The 24,599-nt window shown below is 40.4% G+C and overlaps 1 protein-coding gene across 1 annotated transcript in view; it reads left to right on the top strand.

The window, feature by feature from the left end:
- The first annotated feature begins 7,912 nt into the window (after positions 1-7,912).
- mao (monoamine oxidase) overlaps positions 7,913-24,599 on the top strand; it is a 64,264-nt gene continuing 47,577 nt past the window's right edge. Inside the window, exon 1 of the mRNA XM_030428568.1 lies at positions 7,913-8,067. Within this exon, the coding sequence (XP_030284428.1) occupies positions 7,950-8,067 (118 nt within the window). The 5' untranslated portion in view covers positions 7,913-7,949. The remainder of the gene's footprint in view (positions 8,068-24,599) is intronic.

Here is a 24,599-nt window from a genome sequence, read left to right as displayed (position 1 = left end):
TTCACATTCATTGGTTGATAACAGTTCACAGTTTAATTTCACAAAAATATGAACTCTTTTTGCGGGTTCATTAACAATGCTGGACATACAACACTTTTGATTCCCGTCACAGTGAAAGCTTTTCCTTTGGTAACAACTGACACCTACTGACAGTTAACGAGGGTAATGTTGCTCAAATTGTTTGTTGCTTTCAAAGCAACAAATTTTGCTTTTGTGCAATTTGGCGCCCCCCACTATTTCTGAGTGCAAAAGGCATCTGACAGACCTGCAGTTAGGCCCATCTTTATTTCTCTTGGACTGTCTGATATACAGTAAGTTTAACAAAGATAGCCAAAGGGCAGGTTATTTGTGACAAATGTCATTTACATTATAATGCATATATACTATCTGTGCATATACTATGACATATACAGTATAAAAGTGATAAACTACAAACAAATACAAAACTGTACATAAACACAAAGCACATTATAATGTTACAAGTGTTAAAAAAAACACACACCAGAAGAAAAGTCATTCATACATTTGTTAGGAAACAGAATACTTATGCTGAAGTCTGGCTCTGTGCTGTGCCTGTCTTTGTCAGGCTGCTGCTGCCCTCTGCTGACAACAACACTGTGAAATGATAGAAACAAACAGCATAGAAATTAGCTGGAAATAGTTCAGTAGCCTATCAGCATATTGTTATTATCTATGTGTGTTCTTTGTAAGCAGTGGCAAAGAAATAAGCTACTAAACACGTGATTTGTAAATAAAGCAGCAGCACCTTTAAATATTGCAAATTTCAAAGGGAAATGTGTTGTCATTCTTTTAAATGGCAGGGGTTTAATAATAAAACAATGTTTGAGTCATTCTTGTGTTGATGATAAATTATTAAGTCTCAGCCTGGGGAATTAAACTGCTTTATAGTCTGGTGATATGACAGAGGATACATCTGCATCTTTACCAGATGGCAGCAGGGTTATTATATATTGTAATATAATAAACATCAAAGTTTAGAGATAATAAATTGTTTGGGTCGAATTCATCCCAGTTGGAAATGAGACTCAAAAAACAACTTTTCTTACAAATTGCACCTCTAAAATTGGGGCCGAACCCTTTATGGGGTAGTATACACTGTCAGCCCTTAAAGGAGAACTTCGGTCGATTTAAACATGCAGCTTCATTGCTCAAGCTACCCTTGACTTGCCAGTACCGAAGACACGAACACATTTGGTCCAACCATTACAGAGCTCCATGAACGCAGATTTAGCATTGAACGCTAACAGCATGGGGTCAGAACTTTACACTGTGTTTTAAGCGTCTTAACATGCTCCACATCTCACACCAAAAGTTATGCAACATCAGCAGACACCTTAGCACACAGCACTGTAGCATGTATGACTCAAACTGAATAAAAAAGTAGTTAAAATAGTGTGTTTGTGCAAGCAGCTACTTACCTGTTTGTTGACATCGGCGTCTTCCAGTAGCTAGACCAAACTAGTCAATCCGTCGGTTCCGTAAGGTTCGTCATTTAGTGTGTGCGCCATGACAGCGGGCTGTTTATGTTTTGGAGTCTGTGTGAATGCAGGCTAGCCCCCCATTCCGGCTCTGTCCTTCCTGTGGCCAATTAACGCGCGCCTCATTACATATTAATAAAATGCACATCCGGACCGGTCAAAACCTCGCGCATAATCACGCGTGAGAAAAAGTGTCAGAACAAGCTCTATGTTTGATTATTTTTTTTTTCTTTTTTTTTTTTCCTAATAAGTTTTAAGAATTGATCCAAAGCGATCCAGGAGGGACTGGATATGTAAAAAAATCCAGGTGATCACTCCTTTAAGTTTCGTTTTGATCGAGGGTAAAGAGAGTTGCGTTCATAAACCTCTAGTCCAGCGTCTTTAACACAAGAGCCACCGGCATATTGCATCTTGCGCAAGCGCAGAACATACACACTACTGTGGAGCTGGCAGCACGTCAAAGCGGTGTGTTCAATGCAACTTTTGTGCCGAATGGGTCAGATGAGAGGCAACAGAGTGATCGGAGAGTGGTTGGATAAGGCAGTTGGACGTCTGGGCAGTGTGTGGGGGCCTTAATGGTGGACCTCCTACCTGGCTACTCCTAACTTTAGGTTAGCAGTAGCACCTCCGGAGCGCCGTCGTCATGGTAGGTCGAGGCAGACAAAAAGTGTCGATCCCCGAGTGCGACCTAACAGGGATGAGGTCCACCATTACTCTCCTGCCTGTTAGGTCGCACTCGGGGATTGACACTTTTTGTCTGCCTTGACGGCGGCACGCCGGAGATCCAGCTCCAACGGTGAGTAGTTCAAAAACCTTCTTTTTAGTAAACTCTGTGTACACAAACAATGTTCTCAATGCTTGTATTCATGTGTAGAGACCCTGGTGATACTACCAGCAAACTTTCATGTTGTGTCGAGCCTCCTTAGTGTTTTAAAAATAGCCCCATTGAAAATTAGCTTGCCCAAAAACGAAACTACGGTAAATCTTAAAAGTGCCTCTTTCGTTGTAATTATGCATTTACACCTTTGACTCATATTCAGTCCCAAATAAGGCCTTGGTTGCTTTTTGGCGAGAGTTTCACTTTAAGTTACAATTGGCCAGGAAGACAGAACCCTCTCTTACCAGTTAATCTAAACTCCAGCCACAGGGCTTTCTGTCCTCAAGTCCTCTGCTTCTGGATTACTTCGGGCCTAACAGTTGCTGAGAGTTGCCAGCTGCATTTCCAGCAGGCCAAAGAACTTCTCCATACAGCAGTGATGCAGAGTCCTGCTAGTTTTCCAGCTTAGCAAGCCCCAGCAGCTGCAAAGCAAAGCTTACCAGCTAACTCCACAATCTAAGAAACCTGAAGCGAGTTAGCATCGATCTGCTATCCCTGCAAAGGAAAGGAGCGACCAGTTTCCTCCATTTGCTGTCTTTCATCAGATCTTGCACAGTAAGAACTGGGCCTAGATAGCACACAGCATAGCATAGCACGGCTACACACGGGACCCTTAACTCTGGTTGATGTAATGCATATGTGTTCAATCTATGTGTTTGTTCACTGTTTTGGTGTTATTGTGATTTCAGATCAGGTTATTGATAGTTTGCTTTGCTACACGGCTAATTTGACATTAGTAGTATTATGCTTAACTCAGACTCATGGTCTTTGCATGCAACTAACCATCTACTATAACTTGTCATCACATCACACGCACACACAATCAGCCTGGAGCATATCATACCTGCATGTGATATCAGTGAGCACATGACGTGAGCACTACCATTGTTTCTTTGTGCTCTCCTGTTAAAGAATGCTGGACCTGAGTCCAACTCTTAGTTAGACATCGAGTAGTCAACCATTTCGTTTGTATTCTTCCTTTGTCCATACCGTGCAACGTGGAACTTTGAACCCGAGCCATCATTTTGTTTTTCCACTTCCTCTTTAACCAGAAACTCCCTATTCATGTTGCATGAATCAGAATGTTAAGATTCTCAGGCCAATTTTTTCTATGTTATGGAGGCATGGCATTACTGCATCCTTTACAGCAACTGCAACAGCATGCCAACCAAAGAGGTAGCATAATGATAGACGCAATTAACTTAATCCAAGAGGTGGTGGTCTCAGTGTGAAGCAGAGCTTGTTGGTTTGCTTTGATAGTGTGGCTAGCTTCTTGTGATTTAGGGAAGAATGCCTGAATACCATTATTGTTCAACATGCTGGTGTGCCGTCAGTTATAAAAAAGCATGCTTTTATTAGACGAAAGCAGATTGTTTTGGGCCATTCAACATACAAATTGGCCGCAGAAATTAAAAAAAGATGGGAAAAGGTGTACAAGTGCCCAACATTCAGCAGCCTACACCAGGACCTACTTCACACAGCACAGATGCTTTTTGAAGTCACAAAGAAAGTGTGAACAGCCGACGTGGTAATCTGTTTAAAATGCCCTGTAACAATGGAACCAAGTTCACAGGAGGAAATTATGAACTCCAGAGGGTTTTCAGATCCATGAAGGAACAACTGTGAAGAAATAAACAACATTACATTTAGGTTTACTCCTTTGACTGCATCTTTTTTGGTGGGGTTTGAGACTAAGAGTTGAAATGGATTTTAAAAATCCCCTTAGAGTCGTACTCTGAGATCAGAGAACAGTCTTCAAACTGCACTAATAGTACCTGTACACTGTACCCACAGCTCCAAAGGGCTGTGTGGCCAGCCCAGGTATTCACTAGATAAATATGGACAGCATCAGTCCAGGTCATGGAAAGCTGCTGCTCAGTGCACAGATTAAGGGTCGTTGAAACACGCTAATTGGTGCTCTTTGCAATGAGAGAATGCCACAAAGTGAGTAATGACGGTATTTCTGGGTCACCTCACATCTAAATCTAAAATACTCGTTGAACACTGACTTAATGGTGATTGTTTAGTGTTATTGTTTTCCAGTGTTGGGCACATTACTGTCATGACTGTAGATTCATGTATGTTGTGTTCTTGTGTCTGGTTTTGTCTTGTGGTTTCTTGTATTTGATTTCTATGGCTTTGTAACATGTCTTGTGTCTTATGTTTCGAAATTCCATGCCCTTGTGTGTCCTTTAAGTGTCTCCTATGTTCTTTCCTCTGTCTGTCAGTGTTCTCATCCATGCATTCCCCTTGTTATCTCACCTGTTGGTCCACCTCACCTGTTCCTCGTCTTGTCGTCATTGTCTGTGTGTTTAGTCTTGAGTTTTGCTTTTTGCCTTTGATTTGAACTTTGCTATTTGGTTGCTACTTTGCCTCTCGTCCCCTTTTGGCTGCTTTTGTTTTTTGTACTCGGCTTTAAAATAAAGCTCGCTTTTTGTTTTTCCCTGATCTTGCCTCCTGTTTAACTGTGTTTGGGTCCACCTCCTTTATCCTTAGTCTTCCCCTTTTCCCCTACCTGACAATTACTTTAAAAAAGTAATTAGTTATAGTTACTAGTTACTTCTCCCAAAAAGTAACTGAGTTAGTAATGGAATTACTCCAATATAAAAGTAATTAGTTACCAGGAAAAGTAACTATTGCGTTACTTTTAATTATCCCCCCTTTTGAGCTCGGCAGTCATTTTAGCGTACTCGGCATCTACATATGTATTTAGAAACTGGATTTCTTCATGGCGGACTGGCTCCTGTTCTCCCCGATATTTTACCAGTGAGTGCTCTGAAGGAGTCTGAGTCAGCTGTTGATAACGGGAGCAAGTTCTCAACAACATACCTGTCTATCATTGCATTCAGTTCAGTCTGTGTCACAAGTTTTTGTGAAGCTGTTAGCGGAGCACACGTTAGCCACACCTGGCCTGCTATCATCATCAACAGCGTCAGCAACGCAGTTTTGGCCACTAGTTTTGTAGAAGCGTGTGCCACTGAGAAATGCTTCATTAGATCAGAGTTGCTTACAAATAATAATAATAATAATAATAATAATAATAATAATAAAACAGCTCTGCAGCTCCGGTGGCTGAGAGCCGAGTCGGTGACAACAGCTTCAATGATCAGCTTCAGTTTGTAACGCCACATTTAATAGTCGGTAACGGTAACGGCGTTGTAACGATGGAAATAGTAATTAGTTAGATTACCCATTACTGGAAAAAAAGTAACGCCGTTTATTCTAACGCCGTTATTCCCAACACTGTTGTTTTCAGATCCCCTGACACATTTTCAAGTCATGCACCTGGTTACATGTAAATGTAACAGTAATACACAGAGAGTTCAAAATGGTTAACCGATGAAGGGCTAAACTGTGAACTTGTTCCTTTGAATCTCTGATATGCACATCTATAACCTTCACCTACTCAAACTAGGAAAAGGATTGGAGAAGGATACAACATCCTTCGTAAGGCTTTTATAAAGTCTTTTATATCTACACAGAGAATGTTTCGACAGTTGCCCAAAGTGAAAAACCCACGATGGCTCCAGAGAGGGCCTCTGGGGTTTTTCAAGTTTTTGCAGCCACTATAGGGGAGGATGAGTGAACGGATGTTCAAATGGTTCAGTATGCAACCATACCACTACATGCCACTAAATCCTACACACAGGTCCTTTTACTACTTTATTTACAATACATTCTGAAAGGTCTTGTGTGTGCCTTTCGCTGCTGTGCCACATCAATGTCAGTACATTATCAAAGCACATTTCATCATAATGTCTGCAGAATATCAACATAGCATTGACAGAACATTACACTTTCCATCTAATATGAGCTCTGAGAAATAATACCAGGATTTTTTCAAATAAAAGAAGCCTTGTTTAATTTATGATTGGATGTATTTTAGTGAAATATGTTTCTCATTAGGCTTGGAATACAAAACAATTACAGCCTTGATACTTACCGTTGCAATTATTGATTCTATTGTCTATTTTGCTATTGCTCTTGTTCTTGGAACAATCTGACGCTGCTGTGACAAACAAATTTCCCCGTCTGTGGGACATTAAAGGATTTCTGATTCTGATTTCTGAATTAATTGACATCTCTCTGACAATAAGAGTGAATGTAGCTAGTTTGACAAAAACATGCTTTATTTCTGGGCTATTGTATTTCACTACATTAGATTGTACTGTTGTCAACTGAATGTAGTCACTTTACCTTCCCCCTTCTTCCCCAGTCTCTTCTACACTGCCCTAGTCCCTGAAAGGACAGGGATGTGCTAACGTGGACATGAGTAGCTTATTCCATAAATTAGATCAAATGAGGATTAGGATTAACCACAATTGTGGGCAGATTAACCCAGTAGAGGGCCATTGATTTAATGTCAACCCACCAGAAAATTTGTATTGGAAAGCTCTTTGTAAATCACATCTTACATTACACCTTCTGTGGCTCAAGGTCATCTAATGGGCTGATGAATCATGGAGTCAGACAGATTACTTTACAAGAACTGAGACAAAACCTATAATCCAAAAAAAAACAAAACAAAAAAAACATCAGGCCAATAGCATGCAGACTGTCTGACTGGACCTGTGGCCTGTTTTATTATTTCTCAATAAAGTAAAAACTTCAGCAATGTTGCAAATGTATTTACATGCATAAACTTTGGTTTTGGAGCCTGTTTTAGTCTAGAAGCATATATGCCTATAATAGCTGACAAACTGAGCTCTACCTGTAGATGCTTGAATGTGTCGGTACTTAGCTAAAATCCTCCCACTGGCCAAGCGACAGCACAGGACCTGACTACATAAAAGCTGTATGGCATAGGCAAAGATCAGCTCTTGGCTGGATGTAATCAACCACAAGAGGGCAACAGAAACTAAAGAATACAAATGTGAAGCTAGTCCAAACCCAGGAGGATACTACAATACATATAACACTATAAATTAACATGCCATGTCCAAGGTCACGAGTTTCTGTCTGCAGACTAACGACTTTAAGAGTAAATTACAGAGTTGTCTAGAATTGCTTCTATTATCAGATGGTAGAGCTTTCCCTTATGACTGTCTGGGTTAAAGGAGTGGTGACCTTCATGTCTGACTATGACTATAACTGTCAGGTGACAGACAGTCCTTTGATTCTGACTGTTGAGGTATCAGATATGTTGATGGTCTTATTACAGGCTGATTTCGCAACTTCATCTTTCCTCAACAGGCCTGGTTATTGGGAGCTGGAGCTTGGAGGCAGAGAGGCGTTTCTTGGCACAGACTAAACTGGGATCAATCTCATTGCTAATTGCGTCTATTATTATGCTCTCATCAATTCATCTGCTGCCAAGTTTGAATGATAAAAGATTTACAGCAAGTGTTCAAGGTTTGGTCCTTTGAGACTGCTGATAACAGGAAACATTGCGCAAAACGATCAGATCAGGAGCGAAGGTCGTGCCCTATCGGACATACTAACTATTAAACGCAGCATGTAAACGAGGTGAAAAGTGATGTCTCTGCAGCTTCATGAAGACAAAATCCTCCCAGGCTCTACTATCGGTGGGCGGAGCGTGGAGGGAGTGGGCCTGCCCGGCGCTTTTAATACAGATGCGCTCCTCCATGCGCCCTGCGTTCAACGGCGGACCGGAGAGACACACAACTGACAGCACCATGACTGCGCCCAGCAACACATACGATGTTATAGTGGTCGGCGGAGGAATATCAGGTAGGAGTAACAGCAGTAAACTTTACTTTGCTGTGCAGGGTTCGCAAACAAACTGTACATCCAGCGGCTGATCGAAGCATCGCGCCCCTCCTCTGCAGGACTGCTGCGCTTTGTGTAAGGTGGTCCGACAACTGTTGCACACAAGCTACCCGTGTGTTGTTGTTGTTGTTGTCAAGAACTGGCACAGCCGCTGTCATCTGATGATTGTAAAGACTCTTATTTGGCAGAGTGCCGGTTTTCTTCTTCACAATGTGCCATCCATTTTCTACGCGTTCGCGTCTCTTCCGTGAGGCTACCTCTGCCCCTGTCAACCGCTGTATCATCACAGCAGTGCCTGTTAAGTAACAGCTAATCAGTGGTGGGTCCTTATATTCGTTAGTGTTCCGTCTGTTAGGCTGACGAGTGACTTGTTTGATTTGAATCAGCCCTTCATTAAAACTCACGACTTGTTTTTATTGTCTGTAAGCCAATTAGACGTGAGGTATAGTGCTGCTGAGGATAAACTGCATCTGGCAACATTGTGTAATGTTGGATTGTTGCAAGTTAATTACAAGCTAATTATTTGGATGCTGCATGGTTGCCCAACAACAACAGGTTTAGTTGATCAGAGGAGAGGGACTTGTTCTTTGTGGTGTCTGATTGAAATACCAACAGTTCTGCTGCTATCCCTGTAAGCAAACGGGGCTGTTAAGTAACAAGTTATTTCCTGTGGGAAGAAGGGGGGCTGTAGAGTTCCTGCTTTGGGAATTTTTCCAAGCATGTGCTTTGGTGGCCAGTCTTCTTCAGTACAGACTGTCTGTGACCTTTGTTTATAATCCACCACATCACAGATTGCTGTTATTTCATGAGAGTAAGTCCAAAAGTTACCAAAAAAGCTTGCACATGTTTTGTTCAGTGTTCCCCCTCAAAATCTTACACTAGGAAAAAAATGCATCATGGGTTTGCCTCCAGCATGCACTTATCCAGTCAAACAAAAATGATGTGTTTTAGCTTTGCAAGAAGACTAGAAAGATATGCACATAGGAGACGGTCTTCCTTTGTAACTGTGATTAATGTTGTGAAACCATGTCTTCCTACCTAACCGAGTATTTTTTGTTGCCTAAACCTAACAAAGCAGCTACGACGGAACCCTGGGGGAAAATTAAAAAAATAAAGAAGAAATAAAAACATAACAATAGGTTTCAACCCAGCTATACGGACCCCAGTCTCATAGGTAGGAGTCCTATACTTAACCCATTTGACCTTAACAAATTGCTCTGAAGCAGACACTATTTCAGAATGAGAGATGATGGACCTGGACCAACAATAATTATGATGCTCCAGGAAGAACACCATTTACATTTAGGGCATTTAGCAGGGCTTTTGTTCAAAGCAACTTACAGTAATTCACACATACACTAGTGGCGGTGGCTATCATGCAATGTCCTGACCAGCGCATCAGGTGCAGTTTGGGGTTCAGTATCTTTCCCAAGGACACTTCAACATGCAGACCAGGGGAATTGAACCAGCCACAAGACGCTGGCTCTGCCCCTGAGCCACAGTCGCACACACCACACCAAAAGGTCAATATCAAATCAATAAAAAAAATCTGAGCAGTATTTCCTGTTGAAAAAAACAAATTCTGTGGCTGTAACAGAATAATTAGATTAAAGCATTTGACAAACTACTTGAAGTATCTATGTGCTGGACTGCAGTGTTGTACTACAGTGTTACATGACTTGATTTTGATGCATTAGCATTTCTGCAGCTACATACCATTTACAACACTCAAACTATCCATAAAGTATGCAGACGAACAGTGTTGGTGCAAAGTGCAGCAGGAGGATTTAAATGTCCGTCAAGTTGTTCTGTTGACTGATGTTGTTTTGCCTGACAGAACCTGTCCTTTCTGTCCCCTCTGCCTAACCTCCTTCACTCTCTGTCAGAGTGACAGGTCAATCGACCGCTTGCCTGCCTGCATGTCTGTCTGTATGTCAGACAGAGAAGAATTTAGGTCAGTGTCAGTTCTAATACCAGTCAAACTGGCACAACAAATTCTACAGAAAAAAGTCAATCTAATAACATCGGCAGACAGCCCCCCGCTGGCTTTCTCCTGCCCTGCCTCTCTTCCCTTGTGTCACATTAGCCTCTTGTAATTACACCATTTATTTATACCCCTGCCCTTTCCTGGGTTACAATGAGGTCCACACATAACAATCACTGTCCAATCGAAGGAGAGATGAAACAAGGAAGTGCTGCTTTCTCTCTTTGCTGCTATGTATGTGTCTCTATCGCGCTCTCTCCTGAGATGTGTGTTTCTCCATTTGCCTGCAAATGCAGTTGTCATGGCATGTTCCTGCCTTCCAGCCACCGTCAGGTCTTCGGCTCTCGAGGGGCAGCCGGCACTTTCTGTGCAACCGTTAAACACTTGTGACAGGCTGTTATCAAACCAGCAGCAGAGAGGATGCTGAGCAAGAGGGGGGGAGGAGAGACAGAGGAGTGAAAAACACAAATAATGGGGAAAAGAAGGAGGGAACCACTTCTTCCTGTTTGGTTTAAGCAGCTGTGAATGTGAGAAATCAAAGGAGGCAAAACTGGCAAACAAAGAAAGGAGACGGAATGAAGAACGTGTGAGTATTCAGGAAGGAAGAAAGGGAAATGAATGTTGCAAGGAGAGAAAATCAGGAACTTGATGTTGTGGTGAAAATGAGAAGAGGTAGGATGCATTGAAACACACAGACTGCAGGAGTAAGTGTTTGATGGGACCCACTGCTCCTCACTTGACTCAGCGTTGCCATGCAGTTAGATGCAGTTGTCTCCAAATAAACTGTGCAGTGGGTGATTTAGGGGACATGGCTGCACTCCCTGGGCTGTGAGCCTAAAGACTGCTAGATACCTCTTCTCCACAGACCTTTCCCCAGAGAAGTCAGCTGTTAAGTTAAATTACTATAAATTTACAACATGTAGGGCTGTAATCAACCAAAGTAATCCTTGGTCGACCTAAAATCCTTGGTTTACCTTGGAGTAAAAATCGACTAATGGGGGGGTCGTCTTGTTAGCCTTCCACCTAATTAATTAAAAATAAACAGATAAAATAGTTTTTACCCTATTATTTTGCACTGAAATTAATTAATTAAAATTAATTAATTAATAAACACACTCGAGTCTGGCTCTGACAGCGTTTTGCATCACGTGCATCTGCCCAATATCCTAGCCCATGTTTTCCGAAAATATATTTAGTCAACTAGTGATATCAGCACAAGAACTGTTAACAAATATTTAGACAATTGTTTTTGTCATGTTATAATAACTGACAGGCACTATCATGTCGCTCTGTGCGAGGACACGCACTGAACACAGGAGCTCAGCTCCGTGGCTGAGACACGAACTATGAACCTAAAACATTTACTCTTAAACACAAAAGGCAAGTCCACTTTAAGAAAAAATAATTGTTCATATACTTAAAACGGACAGAACAACCTAATGCAGACAACTCAGCTTACCGTTTTTAGGTGATATGCCATGTTTGTAGTCGAGCTGTGATATACAAACTGTTGCTTGCAAACTTTGCATTCGCCTTTTTTCCATTTTTATAAAATGCTGCCACACTGCTGATGTCTTTGACATGGTAGAATAGGAATGACTGTAAATGAAACACTTAAAAAAAACAACAAAAAAAACAAACCACTGGACCTAGGCCTTCTAGTAAGTTTGGGCTAATCCAAAATAGTGAAAACAAGGGGGTGTTCTAAAGACACACTCTGACCTGTGAAACAGGGGTGCTCTGAAAACACCCCCATTAGCACTTGGTACTTTCCTACTGATGAAGTTAAATATGCAGGACACACAGCATTGGGATGGAGAGTACCCGCTACGTGTTTACGTACTGCCATAGTAGCATGTAATTAACATGTCAAAAATCGACAACATGCTTAATAGAAGTTATGGCTCAGTTGACCATGTATGCACTGACATATTACTGAAGCAGGATCACATTTGTGAGCCAAACGTGTAACTTAAAACCAAATACTTGGAAGGACTAATATGCACAGTTGTGTTTTGTGCACTTGATATGTGCACACACCGTTTTCCTCTGCAAAATGTTTACTTTATTTAGTATGCTTAAGTAACTTGCCTAGAACAGGATTTGTATAATATGAATCTCTCCTACTGTTTGAACAGGTATTTGCACACACGCACACTGTAACGTGTGTTAGAGCAGGGTCAACTGAAAAGTTCACTTTCTCTCTTGCCAAAGATGACACAGTCACCTCTTGAATCCTAAAAACTGTGTCCGTCACACGCTGCAGTTCTATTGTCACCCTTCTTCACAAGCTTCCTTTTGGAGGATTTTTAGGATTTTTTTTAAAAAATTTTTATCAGTGATTGCTAGAGGCAGTATCAGCCGATACTGATCATCAATCGAAAGGTCGTTCCTTTACTTTTCTTGTTCGTTATTAGTTGCATAATAAATATACGATTACAATTTGGTGAAACTAACTAGGCATGTCCAAACTATTTCACAAAGGGCTGGTGTGGCTGCAGGTTTTCTTTTCAACCATTGATTGGTCAAACTGTGTGCTCTTGACTGGTTGGAACAAAAACCTGCAGTCACACCGGCCCTTTGTGGAATAATTTGGACATGCCTGCTCTAAACTTTCAAAATTATAATAAAAAAAAAAAAAAAAATCTCTATAAAAAAAATTGTTGGCTCAGTCTTTGTATTGACGGCCACTACTCCACCACTTGGTCACTGCATGTCTCTGGTAACTTTCATGTGTGACAGCAGTGTGGGGGAATGTAGTACACTGATTAAAGGTTTGGAACTCCAGTCTCAAAGTACTCTTACTTCCAAAATGTAATCAGAAGTAAAGTTCTTCAGTACACAGTTAATTGACTTGTTACATTGTTACATTGTTTAACACCTTATGTTCCTGTAAAATGAAACTCTCAGTTCTGCTTTTTGTTTAGTGCCGCTGTAAGCTATTAACTCAGTTTGTGTTGTCCAGCCAGATTCAAAACAGATTTACAGAGCACTCTTTAATCAGCAGCAATATTAAAACTATTTGATACTGAGATGGAAAGTCACATTTCAGAATCTTCATATTCTTACAGGTCTCGTGCTGAGTAGCCAGTCAGTGATGGTAGAAGAAGCTCTCTGTGGTAGTCAGTGTGTTGAGTGGTAGTTAGTTCAGTTTGTCTTTGGCATAGTGACAGTGCATTTGTCCCCAAAGCATAATCTGTAATCGCTAGCGTCTGCAAGACGGGATATAGTTAGTCTTGAGCACAGCGGTACACTATGGCATTTTAGTGGCACATAGACAAGTTGCCTTGTGTGTACCCTGGTCGAACTTTATACAGATCACTGATCAAACTATTGATTATTAATGGGCGCAATTTGCTCAATCCTATACTACCTTTGAAAGATACTCACAGGCACCTGCAACTGTTTAGTCTGCACTATACACAGTTGGTCTTCAAGTGAAGTTGAATCTACATCATATCCTAACGATTGATTATGGCAGCATAAACCCTTAGCCTCTCTGACAGCTTGTCTAATAACCATCAACATAGATGCAATCCTAGAACACACCTTTCTTTGTCCAGCTGTGCAAACAAGAGAACCAGTTTGCTGAGCTGCTAGATATAATCATTAGATGGACAGCTCCATGTGTTTCCATATGTAATTTTCTGCACGCCTGCGCCTCTGTGTTTGTCTTGTGCGTGACAAGTAAAGCAATGACAACGGTGCAGCTGTAATCTCAGCTGTATCAGTCTTTTAAATGACATTGATCGTGAAAATGGCACATGTAGAGAATGGATGTTTGCGCAAGAAAATGTCCTCATCATTATCTGTGACAATCAGCATTCTGTGGGAAATGTCCCTATTTTTCTTTTCTCTCCAGTGTTTGTTAATTATTTCTCAGCTGATGTCAGAGGGCATTGCTCTTTCTGTGAGCTGTATTCAGTGTTTGCATGAAGGTAAATTGTGACATTTCCATGATTCAGTACAGTCACAATGCAGTTAACATTAAACTGTTACATTGTGCAGTATGAAACTACAGTACCTCCTCCTAAAGACTGGAATGTAAAATGACAATTAGCTGTTTTGTGGAGGGGTATTTTTTTCTTACACACAACCTCGCACGAGATGGGGAATTGTGATTATTTTCCACGTAGATGCGAGGTCAAATTATTTAAACACAACATGCACTTAGAATACGGGATAAGAGAGAGTCCATAGAGTGGACTGCCATGTCCTGAGACAAGGAAAATGTGATTGCTGTGTGTCTTGTTAGTCTCCCAGTACGGATCAATATGGAGCCTTTCAGGGCCCTGATTCAAGTGGCTCACCTGTCACTCGGCTAGTATTGGATTTTTTGTTTGTGTTCCTGTGAAAAGAACATTAGCTGAGGTGCAGACTGAAACACACATAAACACACACACATACACACATCTGAGTAACTTTTCTAAGTAGAAAAAATGTTGCATGTTGACAACATTTAGCATCTTGGCATCATGCAGAATCCTTTAGGAAGACTTCATTTGTCAAATGGTTTGTTGAGAATGTGGGACTTTGTGTTTTATTAAACATCTTCCTGTAATGGGGAGTATAATGTGTCTCCTCTTTCGGAGAACACGTGAGCAGAAGTCATGTTTTATTTACTTTTTCAGCTCTCAGAAGCCTGTGAATGTAGTGAAAGGACAACTTTGGGGTAACAAATATTTAAATACAGAAGGCTGCTGAATTGAGACTGGTGATATTACTGTAATCTACATTTTCACACATTCAGGACTTCACACACATTCAACATTTGCAAAGCAACCTAGTCTGTAGGCCTGCACGACATGAGGAAAATCTGCGATGTGCGATAACACTGTTCAATATTGCGATGAAGTTAAAGTTTGCATATTATAAACTATACAGTTAATAATGGCTAACGTTAGTTTGGAATTGTTTGTGTAGGTCTTTATAGTTGTATTGCAGGTGGTGATGGAGGTTGGTTGTGTTTCCTCTAGAACAGGGGTTCTCAAATACAAATCTTGAAGTGCCACAAAGATTTTTTTCAATGATTCAATGGTCCACGTATTGAGGTCGTACAGGCCACATGCAATAATATTGTATAATACATATGTGTATATATATATAAAGTATACATTTTGACAAATTAAACAATGACAAGCATCCTGCTTGCAGCTTGATATGATGATTTCAGTGCATTTATTTTTGTTGTTCTTACCTCTAAATTTTGAGAAAATGTCTCCTCAAAATTCCTATGCTTCGTCTCATAATGCCGTTTCAAATTGGAAATCTTCATCACAGCTATTGTCTCCTGGCATATTAAGCACATGGGTCTTGTGCTGGTTGGAGGGAGAATTAATGCAAATTTTTCAGTCCATTCTTCTTCGAATTGCTGATTTTCACTGTCCACTTTTCTTTTAGCAGTGAACTTGGAACACACAATTTTTGTGCAATCTAAGCAGCAGTGAGTGACCCCACTGTCTGTGTATCATTGGCATGGAGACAAGACCCGGTATATTCGTGCTGACCCAACTAAAACACATGGTGAAGGAATAACAGTTTTGGGGGCCACAAAAAAGGTATTGAGGACTACTGCTCTAGATGTTTTACACAGTTCCTGTTTGTAAGACGTTGTCTCCAAATCCAAAATAAGTCCATATAGCAGAAGTGCTTTTTCTCTTCACCACAAGGTCTTCTTAGACCACATTTTCATCGCTTTTCTCTCCTCCCTCAGCCATCATAACATGGCAAACACCACCAAACTGATTCCCATTAGCTTTGTCAGGGTAGCTAACGGCTAGCTGGGGCTTCATCTGATCAGCCCTTGTATCCAGGGCTTCGTCTAAATAGGCTAAATGTTGGCATGCTCAGGTGCATGCATGGCGCATGTAAACACAATTATTTTTCTTATTTATGCATGTCAGGCATTCCTTAGCGATGTGTTTATCGCACATGTTCATATTGCAATGACGATAAAAAAATGATTTATCGGGCAGCCCTACTAGTCTGTAAACAACTATTTTATTAAGTGAGTAATAACTGCACATTTATATCCCTTTAGAGCAGTTGACTTAGTTCTGGCAAATAAAACTAGAAACACAATGAAACAGCTAGCCTCATAAAACCACAACTTTTTAACAAACATAATACAGTGTGTTAATTAGTGACTTTCTGAAGTGCTGGCAGAAGTTTTTTTTACCACACTGTTTCCAGTCTAAACCCTATACTAAGCTGAACCCCTGCTGGCTGTAACTATTCCTTTAAAGATAAAATATGTAAGTTAAAACCGTTGTTTCAAACAATGTTCAACGCCAGATAAGTCCACAGGTTTACTCAAGATAACGCTGTGTTTCATTTGGTTGCCTGTTGCTGTAACTTCAAGGAAAAAGTCTGAGGATGATGCGATGGTTCCTTTGCCCCAAACAGCCAGATAACTTCATTGTAATTCTGCCCCAAGCTAGCAACGGCACGCACCAAGGATGTCTGCATTTGTATTCAGGTCAGTCACCAAACTCTCGCACCCAACAGTGACTCCAGTTCTCTCTCTTATTTCTCTCTTCTCCTCTGTAATGTTGCCTTGAAATTAAGAACATTTCCCCTACAGCTCCAGTCAGTAGTCAGAACTACATAAGGTACACACCCATCAATTGGAGTCTCCTCTGTGGATCACTGCTGCAGTCAGGTTTGATAAACAGGACTGAAAATAAATCCCTTTTAAATCCCTGAATTTGCACTCTCCACCCATTACATTGCTACAGGTGTTTGCTCCTGAAGGAGGTATGGCTCTGCACCTGACTCTCCCCCTCAGGGCTGGCTAGATGTGGTCAGACTAGAAGTGACTCAGCCTCCACCAAACCCTCAACACACAGCACATTTTTGTTTTGTTAGAAAGACCCCTAGCAGAAGAAATGACATATTATGATATACTGTAATTGTTTAAAACGCAAGGATTTTAAAAACCAGACTATGTTTGAGTCATTTTTTCTACATGTATATAAAATATTGTGTGTTGATGATGAATTGAACAGTCTCACAGCCTGGGGAATGAAGCTGCTCTGTATCTATCTCCAGATGGCATCAGGGTGAACAGACTGTGGCTAGGGCAGACATCTCACTTCACCAATATGTAGCCATTGCTTTGACTTCAATTGTGGTCTGTGTGCTTCAACATATATGGTTTGATAATTAAACGTACCTTACCTATATGGAGGTATATGGAGTATTTCATTTCTGATAGCTGAGTCAAAGACTGATTTTCTGTGCTTGCTGTGTGGAACTGTGTCAGTGCGCAGGGCAGGGCTAGTTTTCCTCCCCTCTGCAGAGGAGCTACAAGCATCCTCGCCACTGGTTCTAGGTTCAGACGCTGGTCTGGCTGGCCACTTGAGAGATGCCATTGTTGGAAATTCTCTTGTGGTCTGCTGCACTCAATCCATACCCCATACTTCCTTTTCTGATGTTGATAAGTTTATGTAATCTATCATAGGAAGAGTGTGCTTCAGTAGAAGGGGATATGGAGACAAAAATACAGAAATATTACAAAAATTTAGTGAGGATTAAAGCTGGCTGCTGCATTTGCATGTTCTGTCGTTGTCATTGCAAATTTAAGGGTGGTTAAAGGTATTTTATCTTGTTCGGTACAAAAATTCATGGACATGAAGAAGTCGTGTCATTGTTGAATTGATGTTAGATATTGAGCAGAATGTGGCTGTCAACTCATCCGTTGTCAGTGAAGCCTGCTAATGTGATTTAGACTATTACACATGGTGAACACTGGGGAACAGCAGGTAGCAAGAGCAATTGGACGAGAAAAGATGACAACAGGTGGTAAGCTGGAGATGGAACAAGTAGTCAGTAGAGGGAGAACATAGAAAGCCTCGCGGCAGCAAAGAGATAAGGGCTGTGACAGGAACTGGCTTGTGTACTTTTGTTTACAGCTGTTTTGTAAATTTAAATGCAGTTCATCAGACACATCCTGGCCACAGACCTTGCCAAGAAAATATCCAAACAACCATTTATGACAAACAGCATGCCATATGGTCAAGACCACAAGTTAAGTACTTCAAGAGATGGTTTAGGTTACACATCTACAAGAGGATTCACATTAACTCTAAAAGAATCATCTTTGTCAGCCTCATTTATTACCCATTTATTATGTGAGAAAATATTAAGGCTTGAATTAACAAAGCAAGAATCTAGGAACACTCAACATCAGGCTCATTTTTAACTACAACCTGGCTGCTGTGTCTGCAAGCACTGAGCACAACCATTTTTTTTACAAAATGATGAATTAAAATTAATTTGAATATTCATGCGATAGGTTGATAGGTTATGTTTGTGTAGCAGTGACACAACTGTCTGTGATAACTTACTCTGCACATCAACATTGTGTAATTTAGCCAGGATTGTTGTTGTCACAGCTGACTTCACCGGTGGTCTGGGGAGGAAGACAGTCATAAGCTTTGTGCACTTGTGTGTGTGTGTGTGTGTGTGTGTGTGTGTATTATGCATAACAGCTTTCACTGCACTGGGGATTTGTACTTAACTGTTCAAACCCCATGGTACCTCAAATGGGGGACTTTAAAATATGCAGAACAACCACAGAGCCACTACTGCACTATTTATGAAAGAATATAATCGTATTTTATATAAAATTAAACAGCAGAAGCTGGGCTGCAATGTGTAAACATGTTTATATGACCCAAACACAGCCCAAACACTACTCAAATAAACAACTAAACATCAAACTTCGAAGTATTCAAATAAACCTTGTGGTTGCAGAGATATACTCATTTTATTTTGGATATGCAATTTTCGAGCAGAGGCCTCGAAAATTGGTTTGGGGCTTAAAGGGTTAAAGTGCCCGAAACTCCCTCCTGACTGTTAAATCCAACAATAAATGACAATGTTTTTGAAATAGAAACACACAGTTTTCCTTTCAAACATCTCAGAGGCCAGACAATTAGGTCAAGCCCCAAGGTGCTGTGATGGAGAAGAGTGGAGCAGTGTTAGGGAATCAAGAGAGAGGGAGAAATAAAAAAGACTGTGAATAAAAGAGATGAGGCAGGAGCAGAGAGATAGATACAAGTACAGTAGAGTGAGAATCAGAGGAACAAGTTAACCTAGATTATAGCACCAAATAATGTTGCACTATATTCAGTTTCTGATCATTAGTGTGTTTTTAGCATCAGATAAAGTTTCTAAGCAGCAGCCCTGTGTATCACATCTGAACTGTAAAGGAGCATTACAGGAACAGTGTGGAATTTGGATGTTGACTGAAACTCGAGAGAAACATAGCTTGCAGTCTATTTATTGCAGAAAGGTTTGTAAAATGAATGTTGAAAAATTCATCAAACAAACTCCTATGGAAATGAAAAAACGATGAAATGATATAAACAGACAAAACAAAGGTGCATTATTTGCAGCCCAGTGAATTTCAATTTAATGAGCACAAAGCTATAACTCCTGTGTAGTGTCATAAGATGTAGATGTCAGAGTAGAGGGCCCTTCTTCTACAGCTGTCAGAGGCTTCTGCAAAAATGTCCTGAGTACATCTGGACAGTTAAAGAGTAGATTAGTCTGATTATTACTGTGCACGCAAAATCATGTAGCTGCAGCAGACAGAGAAGGACAAGCAACTGCTGCAGCCTGCAACACTATTACTGGCACTGGTGGTTCAACATAAAAGTATTACCTACTTGTGATTATGCATTAGTAAAATAAAAGAGGTTGTACTGCAATTAAATAGGTACACATGCCCAACAATATGGGTCATTATTTCTCCATATTGGTCAGAGAACTTCAGCACAGTGTCAAAGTAGGAGGGCACTGAACAGTAGCAACAGTTACCAAATAAGCTAACAAACTTGACATTCAGATGATTCATAAACATTCCTTAGCAGCTAACATAGCTTAATTAGCTTTTTTTTGTTGTTTTGCTTTGTTTTAATTTAAGCTAGCTAGTACGAATGCAACATCTTTATACAACATGGTGTTGTTTATAATGATATAAAAGCATACCTCTATAATGGGATTTATTTTCCTCCACCTCTTTTCTCTGTTTTCTAAATTACGCATTTGAGGGCTCACACCTTGAAACGGAACAATGGAAAACTTATGACCTACCTCCTGACCTGAGATGTCCCCCCCTACTTTCAGCACAGTCAGTGTTCATGTGACACAGCACCCCAAATGCAGGCAGGGTTATGGCCGATCAAATGAGGAGGAACAGCAGTGATGCAAAAAGCATCATAATGTCGTAAAAGAGACTATTTTAGCCCAAACCTTGATTTTCTAAACTTAACCAATCAGTGGCCTTAAGCTTCAAGATATGTCACTCTACCTAATGCTCTTGCATAATATTAGGACATACACACAGTCTCTGTGTATGACCCATTCAGCTACTCTGACCATCCCCCATCCTGGATCTTTCTCGCTCTTTATACTGCTGCAATGGAAGGGCACTTGCAGAGGTGATGCCAGAGGGGTGACTAGTGCATCAAACATAGAAGCGTAAGGTCAGTGACCATGCTCCTGTATTTGATAGGATGGAGTGAGAATGGGTAAGCAAAACAATATGTTCCAAACAGGATACAAACCGCGGTCTCCCTGGTATTCTGCTAACCAAGCCAGCCACAGATTGTTTTCTACCTCTTCACTCTCTCTGTACAATAAAGCTAAAACAGCCCCTGAAAAAAGTAGTCTTTAAAATAGAAGACAGCATCCTTGTTCTGTGTAAAAATATATTCCAAAGATTATCTTAAGTTAATATGAGGCTTTAGCAGTATGAGTTTTTCAAATCAAATAGCTTTTACAGATGTTTTAGAATAGCATTCCCTCTTTGTCTTTCTCCGACATTTGTTGCACTGTGTACGGATAATAATGCAAAGAAGAGTCAAACTTACATTTTTACGTATTTTGTTCCCCATCACGTACGGTACATTGAAACTGCTTGAGAGGGGAATCTGTTCACAGTCAGTATGAGAAGGAGAAACAATGATAGTGATTACAAACGGTTTCATTTTTCATATAGGCAGCTTACTATAAGACAGACTTCAATAAATTTGAACCTATCCTTTAATGTTCTCCTAACTGTAGGATTACACAGTGCAGTATCTCAACCTGGCAAATGCCCCTTTTAATCTTCGTCCAGGTTTTAAACATTGCAGACACACCTGTTGCACCAGGCAACAATGTTGTTGTGACTGGTTGTTAGTGTGTGGTATGCAGTTTGTTTTTCAGATATGTCAGTGTAGCAACAAAAGAAACGACTCTCGGACTGCAGATGTTTTTTCCAGTGTTGAAATCTTTCTCTCTGCACATTCTGTAATCCCAAGGAAGTAAAAAAGTTCAATATAAAAAGTGTATCCTTTAATTGTTTCATTCTTACCTCCACATACTTTTATATTTCCACAGCAAAAATCTCACATTTTCTTTCTTCCCTGCTTTATGAGTTAAATTTCAGTCCGCCCCTTTGTTTTTTCTCACAGCTGAAGTTGATTTTTGACTGATTTCAGCTTATTCGCTTCATCATTTAATGGTGGGGGAATGGAAGTAAACAGCAGGGGAAAGTTTTTAGTCTGAATCCTTTGAAGTTATGGTATCTTTTCACTAATATGTAGGTCCAATTCGAGGGTTTTCTTATTATAAAAGATGATGTCTCAATTAAGACAAACAAGCTTTCTGATCAAAGCAGTATCCCAACAGGATGCTACTTTTTGCAGTGATAGCTGTAGGCATAAACTAGAGATGCACACAGATGCTCTTTGTTTCACGAAGACAGACACTGACCTTTTGAGCTGAGTGAAGGTAATAGCATCAAATTAACGGGGGAAGATTTGTGAGTCTCCTCTGGTCAATGCTAATGCTTTCTCCAAAGCCTGGCGGAGTGTGTGTGTTTGTACAATGATGAAAGGCTGAAGTTGTGTAATACAGAACAAATTATTATTTAACTTATATAAACAGAGCTAGTTTCAACATAGCCTCACCGGGATTTGGAAGAAGAGAGTGGGAAGGGAATTAGAGGGCGGTTAGAAGGGAATTTAGGGTGAAGTCGAGGAAATATTTGCACAGATGTTACTACCTGCTGAGAGTTCAGCTGTGAGATGTTTCATTCTCTGCTGTCTGTTCTGCATTTATCAAACTTGGTCAGGCACATGCCAAAAGTATATGGACATACATATACGTTTGTGTACTCATGGCAGTATGGGGGTGTTTTTAATGGTTTGGGCAAGGGTCCTAGTTTAAGTAAAAGGTTCTGTTTAAGCTACAGCATAAATATCATATCATATCGAATGAAAGCAATACTATTTAAAGGTGCTACACAGAGAACGACGTCCTGCACACTGTAAACAAAACTCTGCATTTGTTTTTTTAAAAGGACACAAAAACACAGGCACCTGTCTACATTTGTGTGCTGAGGTGGAGCAGGTGAACAGTTTAGGTTCCTGGAAATTGTCATCACTTATAACCTTCATACATTTTTACCTTGGCGTGTCAAGTTTGTGTGAACTTTTACTGGGAAGCAATAGAAAGCATTGCTTTGTGCATTGCAGGACAGGAAGTCTCTACAGTCGGTGATTAAAACCATCCAGACAATCACTGATTCAATCTACTACGTTAATTGCGCAACCCTGTGTTGTAAAATAAATAATCCTTGTACCTGCACAATGACATCTTAGACCATAGTGTGCGTTCAACTCTGTGGCAAGGTGTTTTCTATTTTACAACGTCATAAAGCCACTGACTAAATATTACCAGTTTATTCTCAGTGTGGTTTGGAAAAACTTGACTGACCCGCACATGCCCTGATCTAATACTTATGGGATACAGAGTTACAAAATGGAAGGGAATATATCAGGGGCCTCTGGTTTAACTTATTTGACACAATTTTAGGTGACTCACAATTGGAGCACTTCTACCGCTTAGATCGGCATGAAACTCTCCCAGCTGAATGTCAGTATTAAATATTAACAACTGTGAAACATTTGTTTCTTTGATTTGAAAAAAGCTGTGTACATAAAACATAAGCAACAAGCAGGTTGTGACCCCCAAAGTTAATTTTCATTCACCGAGCTTAAAAGTTGCATGGCACTCAGTAGAGTGCTTACCTTTGCCAAGGCCCAACAGTTCCCTTTTATACTCACTCATAGATATCAGCCACCTTTATACACCTGATTTTTCATCAAGATCCATGCTTTATTTACTGTGAAATTTACAAACATGACTCAGAATGTTAAAGAAAGTGAGAAAGAATTAATGGATCAGTCCTTTATTTGGATGTGCACCAGAAGTTAATTGGGTCTATCCTCCATCCAAGTTTTAATGGAAATCTGTTCAGTAGTTTTTATGTTACAAAGCAACCAACAAACGGACACAGATGAACATATAAGCTCCCTGGCATACGTAATAATGTCATGTACATTGCTACTGAGTGTGTTAAATATTATAGTATAATGTTGAGCTAAATATTACACTGTTACAAAAACTAATAATACAATCAGCAGTTTGTCTTCTTCTTATCAACAATGGCTGAGGCTTATAGGTATTGTAGTTTGCCATGCCAAACTGACAGACACGATAAGTGGTGGCTGTAACATAGGGGTGGGCACCGCTCTTTCTGAGACTGTAAACTCCCAGCGCAGCCGGTCTCACCCTGGCCGCCGCACCGTGTTCCTGCTAGTGGCACTCTCCTCCGGGGAGAGAGGGGGGTCAGTGTCAACGTTTACCCCCTCGTGTCTAGCCGGAGGGCGGAGGGACGGCGGTCATGTCTGTGTTTATATTAGACAAAAATGTACCATGCAGTCCCAGGAACAGTGGCACTTTCTCAGCTTAACTATGGTTGCACTATTTTATCACTGAACACATCGAGTTTGTTTACATTTCAATTCGAACTAGAACTTCCTAGAGGAAAGATTTATAATTTAAGATGACTTTTTTTAATTAGAAAATTATCAACAGTTACTCTATGAATTATTTGTTTATTACTACTTATTACTGAATCGATATCGAAGCATTCAAGTCAAAATTGAATCGAATCAAAATTGAATCGAATTGCGACCTAAAGAATTGAAATCGAATCGAATCGTGAGGTTCTCAACAATATTCAGCCCTACTGTAACATAAAGCTAGGGGGATGTCAGGAGACTCTTGTGTTCATAGATGAAGTTGCATTAAAGCTATACAGTATTTAAAAAAAACAGATTACACTTCTGAAATACACACTTCTGAACCGAACAGTTCTTCCCACTCGGCAACTCTGTTTGAACTCAAATGGTTGAAGTCAGGATCCTAAATCCTGTTGAAACCTTTAACTGAAGAGTGAAGGTGCTCCTAACACCTATGCCTTTGAAATGAGATGTTCAACAATGAAATATGGGTATGATGTTTCGGTGCCCACATACTTATGGTGGTATTTTGTAAGATTGCAGTAGTCTCTTTCATAAATAAATCACCTTCTGTCTATGGCAGATTTCTGTGCTCTACAGCAGTCTTTTAAACATCTGCTACACTGACATAGTCCAGTGCTGCTGGT

This window comes from Sparus aurata, chromosome 9 (assembly GCF_900880675.1).
Source record: "Sparus aurata chromosome 9, fSpaAur1.1, whole genome shotgun sequence".
NCBI classification, from domain to species: Eukaryota; Metazoa; Chordata; class Actinopteri; order Spariformes; family Sparidae; genus Sparus; species Sparus aurata.
The sequence above is the reverse complement of the archived record's forward strand: the minus strand, read 5'-3'. Positions and strand labels throughout refer to the sequence as shown.